General features: G+C 32.9%; 1 protein-coding gene across 2 annotated transcripts; it reads left to right on the top strand.

Moving 5' to 3' along the window:
* The first annotated feature begins 209 nt into the window (after nucleotides 1-209).
* Nucleotides 210-3941, top strand: LOC129890423 (histidine decarboxylase-like). Of its 2 annotated transcripts, none has more exons than XM_055965978.1 (5): nucleotides 210-507; nucleotides 1921-2155; nucleotides 2580-2773; nucleotides 2857-2993; nucleotides 3083-3941. In XM_055965978.1, the coding sequence occupies exons 1-5, from the start codon at nucleotides 288-290 to the stop codon at nucleotides 3662-3664; spliced, it is 1368 nt and encodes a 455-aa protein (XP_055821953.1). In that variant the 5' UTR covers nucleotides 210-287; the 3' UTR covers nucleotides 3665-3941. The 2 variants fall into 2 exon arrangements, with proteins under 2 accessions (XP_055821953.1, XP_055821954.1); XM_055965979.1 differs by having other exon boundaries at nucleotides 3086-3941.
* Nucleotides 3942-7063: the final 3122 nt, after the last annotated feature.

A 7063-nucleotide genomic window follows, 5' to 3' on the forward strand; every position in this document is an offset into this window, starting at 1 on the left:
TTTTACTAACTCTTTAATAAATTGATCTCCCTTCCTAGGTCTTATTGCCTAACCTTTTTTTTTATCACGTAAAACTCTCTTTGTTTTAAAAAATGAATAAAATTAAAAGAACATCATTAATACCTTGTTAATTAATTTAAAAATCACTTATTTTGATATAAAATAAAATAAAATATAAAAAATATAACTTATTTTGGAGCGGAGAAAAATAACATCCACCGATAAATAAGCTCTGCCTTCTTTTCTCTAGATTGGAGTGAGGTGCTTTTGCCAAAATCTTGACGTGCATGATGATGAACGTTGCATTTTGTCTTCATCATCAGCCTAAAGGTTGTATTCCAAGTGAGAATATTGTGAAGAAAGTCGTGAAGGTGACGCCTCCAGGGCCAAGGAAGAAATTGCAACTAGCCGTGACTGAACCTGGCTTGACAAATGGCCTTTCTTCACTTGATTATATATTGGATAATTATTTAAAGACACTTACACAGAGAGTCAAATATCATCTTGGTAATATTTTCCTATTCTCCTTTATTTCTTCTGGCTTTCATGTAAACTCTGCTTTCATTTTCTTTCCCAATGAAACAATATATGGTGTTAGGAATATTTGATATTAAGAGAATATATAGATCTTTTCGACATTTTTGAGAGTTACTTGGTCCCTTTTTACAAATTTGTTCGTCTAACTTTTGTTTTTTAAGCTCGTCTAAAAAATATATTTTTTTCTATTTATTGATAACTCTTTAAATTTAACTTTCTGCACGATATGTTTAAAACTATAAAATTTGAGGATATTTTGGTACTTTCATAGATCTTTTGTTCAAAATCATAAATTTAAAAATTTAGTTTATTTTCTTAAAACTCTATATCAAATTTAAACCAGATAAACAAATTTAAATGGAAAGAGTAATAACTAAAAATTCATTAAACTATTTATGTTTTGCATGTTTATTAGTTAAACAATGGGATGTTGTTATCTAATTCTTAAATTATAACATTTTCAATCAAAAATCTCCCAAGTGCCTAAATCACACGAAGAATGGTTTCTCTTTACAATGTGTGGAAATTAGAATGCTTAAGTCGCCTACAACCCTTAAAATTATCCATACATTTAGATACCTCAATAAATTCTATTTTTTATTCTTTATGTTCGAATATATGTGATTCATTTTTCTTTTAGGTCATTTCTAAAAAAATTACATATTTTTATATTTAGTGGCATTTAGTTTTAAAATATCAATTTCACCCTTAATGAGATAATTTATAATTATATAAATATTTATAACTTGTTTTAAACCACATGTTTAGCTAATGAATTTAAAGTTTTAAATTAAAATGATAGTACTAAAAGAACATATGCGTGGATCTCACTCCCCCCCCCCCCCGTGATCTTATTTGCATTGGAGTTCGACTAATTTGGGTCCATGCATCGTAGGACTCCATTCGAGAGAAAGCACTCCTTACCAAAGATTCTTCTATACCTAAGACTTGAATTCGAGACCTTTAATTAAGATAGAAACAACCTCATCCACTGCACCATATCCTTCTTCGGTGGTGTACATCTGTGGATCTCACTCCCCCCCCCCCCCCGGTGATCTTATTTGCATTGGAGTTCGACTAATTTGGGTCCATGCATCGTAGGACTCCATTCGAGAGAAAGCACTCCTTACCAAAGATTCTTCTATACCTAAGACTTGAATTCGAGACCTTTAATTAAGATAGAAACAACATCATCCATTACACCATATCCTTCTTCGGTGGTGTACATCTCCGTCTTCTATCATCTTTGTACCTTTTGATAGTCTTTATTTCCCCTTCACGTGACAATAATTTGCAATGTAAAAACTAAATATTGATATTACTTACCTAATGGAATTAAAGTTTTTAATTTATGAAATCTATAATTGATTCTTGTGTCTCTAGGTTTTCCAGAGAACATATGTTATGATCACCACGGCGCTTTAGCTCCGCTTTTGCAATTTCACTTGAATAATTGTGGTGATCCTTTCACGGAGAACCCTGTGGATTTTCATTCAAAAGATTTCGAAGTGGCTGTTTTGGATTGGTTTGCCAAATTATGGGAAATTGAAAAGGATGAATATTGGGGTTATGTTACTCATGGTGGCACAGAAAGCAATCTCCATGGTATTTTGGTAGGGTAAGTATCTCCTATATATCTATCATCGTTAGTAATGGATCATCATAGTGGCGTAATCACAATATGTCTGCTTGCTTGAGTCTTGTGTGCTTAATTAATTTGCCTATATATTGTCATTATGTGTCATTTGCTAAGCGTAGTAGATGCTTATTTAGTGGTCCCAATTTGTCTGCTGATGAGTGGTTCATATTTAAATTGTTGCTAACACATTTATAATAAATTGCATAAAGAAGATCAACTTTTTGTGACTAATTTAGTTCAAAAGGTTTGCGTAATTTATAGCTACAGGATTAAGAATTTAGTGGCGATTATCAAAATTTGTAGTAAAAGGTGACACATTCATAATTTTAAAAAGTTGATATGACTAAAATAATGTGTTTTTTATTTCGTTTTTCAATTTTATATTTAATAATATTTTATGTAGGAGAGAGTTACTTCCTAGTGGGATCTTATATGCATCAAAAGACTTTCACTATTCAGTCTTTAAAGCTGCAAGATTATATAGAATAAATATGGAAATGATCAATACATCAATAAATGGAGAGATGGATTATTCCAATCTGAGAGCAAAATTGCTTCATAACAAGGACAAGCCAGCAATTATAAATATTAATATTGGTACATATTCATATTTCAACCTTTTATTGTTTCTATAAATCATAAGTATTAGAGCTCTAACTTGGCCTTTTTCTTAATGGTAGGAACTACATTCAAAGGCGCGGTTGATGACATTGATGTTATTCTTCAAACACTTCAAGATTGTGGTTATTCCCACGATAAGTTTTATATCCATTGTGATGCAGCACTCAATGGACTTATCGTCCCTTTCATAAAGAATGTGAGTTTTCTAACATATGTTTAACAAACACTTGAGAATACTACAAAAGTGATCAATTTTTTATTGTTTGTGATGCAATGAATTCACAGCAGGTGATTAGCTTTAAGAAGCCAATTGGGAGTGTCACAATTTCGGGTCACAAGTTCTTGGGATGTCCAATTCCTTGTGGCGTTCAAATAACAAGAAAAAGTCATATCGCCTATCTCTCGAGAAAAGTGGAATACATTGCTTCTATGGATGCCACAATTTCTGCGAGTAGAAATGGATTAACTCCAATTTTATTGTGGTACAGTTTAAGCTCTAAAGGTCAAATTGGGCTACAACAAGATGTTAAGAGATGCCTCAACAATGCTAGATATTTGAAAGATCTTCTTCAACAAGCAAAAGTCAGTGTCATGCTTAATGAGTTGAGCACCATAATTGTACTTGAGAGGCCTCATGACCATCAATTTACTCGTCATTGGCAACTCTCTTGCGTGAGGAATATTGCACATGTTATCGTTATGCCAAGTATCACCAGAGAAATATTAGACGATTTCTTTATTGATTTAGTGCAACAAAGAAAAATATGGTATCAAGATGGGAGCATTAAGCCTCCTTGTGTTGCAGATGATATTGGTGCTCAAAATTGTGCATGTGCTATTCATAATGGTCAGTATTTGTTCGTTTAAGGAAATGAACACCCTACCATCTAGATGATGAAATTTCAACGTCAACTTGGTACAATTGGATGGAATTGTAGGTTCTTCCATGTTTTTGTTGTATCTTTTTTCTTTTTCTTTTTCTTTTTCTTTTTCTTTTTTTGTCTATGCCACTTTCATTGTGATTTGAAACTAGTTAAGTGGGTTGTATGACGTACATTATGTAGATTGTCTAGTTAATTGATGAATAAATTATGGACTTCATATTAAGTTGTGTTGTCTTTAGGTAATAAACAAAAAGTGAGACTTTTACTTTATCCATTTCTTTTATTCTATATATTAAGTGGAAGATTGATTACATTATTGTCTCAGCAGTCTGCAGCAACTCTTTCTTTCTCCCTCTTTGAACTTCACACAATTACCTAAAGCATGTTGGATTGGCTTATTTTAGGATGTTTTAAAGTTAAAATAATTTTTAAGTATTTTTGTTTTCTTTGAGTAAAATAAAAAGTGTTTTTAAGTCCATTTTTATAGGCTCTTAATTCATTTTAACTTATGAAAGATCCATTTATCACAACCTTAGAACCTCTTATTGTTAGGAACGAAAATAATTAGAGCCTGTTTGGATGGGCTTAAAAAAAGTAACTTTTATGTATGAAGTGCTTTTAGAATTTTGAAGTGCTCAAAGTTATTTTTATAAATAAGCAGTTGAGTGTTTGGATAAAAGTGCTTATGATGTGAATTTTAGGGTTAAAAGAATAAAAAAAGGTAGTTTGGAATTTAGTTAAGATATAAGGGATATAAAAGTAATTTCCATGGTCAAAGAAAATGACTTTAAGCACTTTGGAAAAAAAGTTAGGAATCCTAACTTTTCATTTTTGACTGACTTTAAGAACTTTATGGCTTAAAGTCAGCATTAGGCAAACACGTCCAAAAGCTAAAAAGTGGCTTTAAGTTGGTTTTGACCAACTTAAAGCCAATCCAAACGGGCTCTAGGTGTCATGCGGAAGCTAGTAAAGCAAACCTCGAATGACTATGAGTAAGAAGACAAACGAGAAATATACCAAAAGAGACACAAACATTTAACGTGGTTCGATCAACCGACCTACATCCACAAGAGGAGATGAGCAATCCACTATAAATGTGAGAGTACAAATAATGGAGAGAAGTAACCTCACACAATTCACTCGGAATACAAAGAGGTTCACACAAGTGATAACGTATCATTTGTATCTCACAGTTTCTCCCCACACACAAAAATTTCAAAGCCCCTTAGGACTACATTGTGAATGCTATCAAGTTAAAAGGAATAAGCCTCTATTTATAAGTCATAAATATTTTTCTATAAGAAAAAGGACTAGCCAAATATGAAGACATTGTGTTTTCCTTTTAGAAAAAGGAAAACCTAACAGGGCAAACACCCAACAATTCTCCCCCTTGGCCTGAATTTATGATAAAATAAATTTTCTCCACCTTCTTCACATAATATTTAACAGGTTGCATCTCCATCTTCAAAATCTCCTCTGCAAAATTTATGTCTCGGCACAGAGAACTTCTCTGAAAAATTTCTCCAACAAACATCTTCATTACTGTCAAAAAGTTGCAGCTAGAACTGAATCCGCCAAGATGAACATCCGTTTTTAACCTTGCTCTGATACCACTTATTATGACGGAAGGATGCAAACCCAAAAATAGAGAAAATAAATAAATAACACAAAATTTAACGTGGGAAAAACCCTTCAAATCAAATATAACAACCACGGGATCTTCAAAATCTAAATTTCTCCACTATAAAAATAAGTGGTTATAAATATTCTCCTAAATAGCTACACAATAATTGTCAAGCAAGGAGAAGCAATAGTTATACCAACAAAAGTAATAAGAAGAAAATCACCAAAATAAAGCTACTGTTAGGGACCTAAACTAAGATGTTGTTGACCTCTAAATCCAATCTTCACAGTTCAAATCAAACACTAAGATGTTAGAAACACTTATTAAAACTTTTAGGCCGATCCAACGGTTAATGAATTGGAAAACGCAATTTGAATATTTTTGGTTGAAGAGGCAAAACTGTTGCGGAAAACACCATTTTCTTCTCTCTTCTCTCTTGTTGAAAGCTCTCTCAAAAACCTCTCTTATGTGTCTAATGTCTCTCAAAGACACTACCAATGAGCAATTACATAATTATCTCAAATCATCCTATTTATAGAGTGGTACTTTTTTCTAAAGCCAAAACCAACTCCAAATAGGATTATAATTCCAATCCTTTTCCAAATAGAATTGGGAACCAAATTAGGAGAATTATTCCAATCATTTTACAAATAGGATTAGGTCATGGGCCTTTGGCGGGAACATGGGCTATATCCCAACAAACCCCCCTCCAGTCAAGGGGCCAAATGGACTTCAAGTGGAAGAACTCTTGATAGGCTTTATGCATGTCGCTATTCTACAAAACTCTTTTTTTTCTGTGATCACCACTTTTGTAAGCATATCTGAAGGATTGTCATCAGTGTGTATCTTCTCAACCTCAAATAATTTCTCTTCCACGGCCATTCTAATTTCATGATACTTTCTACTAATATGCTTGGACTTAGAATGAAAGGTGGAGTGCTTGGTGAGATAAATAGCACTCTGATTATCACAAAATAAGAAGAACCTTGACTGCTCAAAGTCAAGATCTTTCATAAATTCCTTCATCCAAAGTAATTCTTCGGCACCTTCAGTGATAACAATATATTCGGCTTCTGTGGTGGATGGAGCTATGCACTTCTGTAGTCTAGATTGCCAGGAAATAGCTTCCCCTGCAAAAGTGATCAAATAACCAGAAGTGGATTTTGAATTATCAAGATTGCCTCCCAAATCAGAGTCTGTATAGTATACAAGTTCAGGCTTGCCACTACCAAAGTACAACTCCATATCTGAAGTGCCTTTCAAATATCTTAGTATCCATTTCACTATATTTCAGTGTTCCTTTCCAAGATTAGAAAGAAATCTACTAACAGTACCAACATCATGTGCAATATTTGGTCTAGTGAAAACCATAGCATACATCAAACTACCAACAACAGAAGAGTATGGAATACATGACATCTCCTTATTCTCTTCATCAGTAGATGGACTCTGGATCGTACTCAACTTAAAGTGTTTAGCAAATGGAGTATTAACCACTTTTAGTTTTGTCATATTGAATCTCTTGAGTACCTTCTCAATGTACTACTTTCGGGATATTGATAAATCATTCTTCTTTCTGTCTCAATGAATTTGTATGCCTAAAATTTTTTTTGCTGGCCCAAAGTCCTTCATTGCAAATGATTTGCTCAACTCCTTCTTAAGGAATAAAATTCTAGATTTATTTCTGTCAACAATCAGCATATCATCCACATAAAGTAGTAAGATAATAAAATCATCATCAGAGAACTTTTGAAAGAA

The sequence above is a fragment of the Solanum dulcamara genome, chromosome 5 (genome assembly GCF_947179165.1).
Source record: "Solanum dulcamara chromosome 5, daSolDulc1.2, whole genome shotgun sequence".
NCBI lineage: Eukaryota > Viridiplantae > Streptophyta > Magnoliopsida > Solanales > Solanaceae > Solanum > Solanum dulcamara.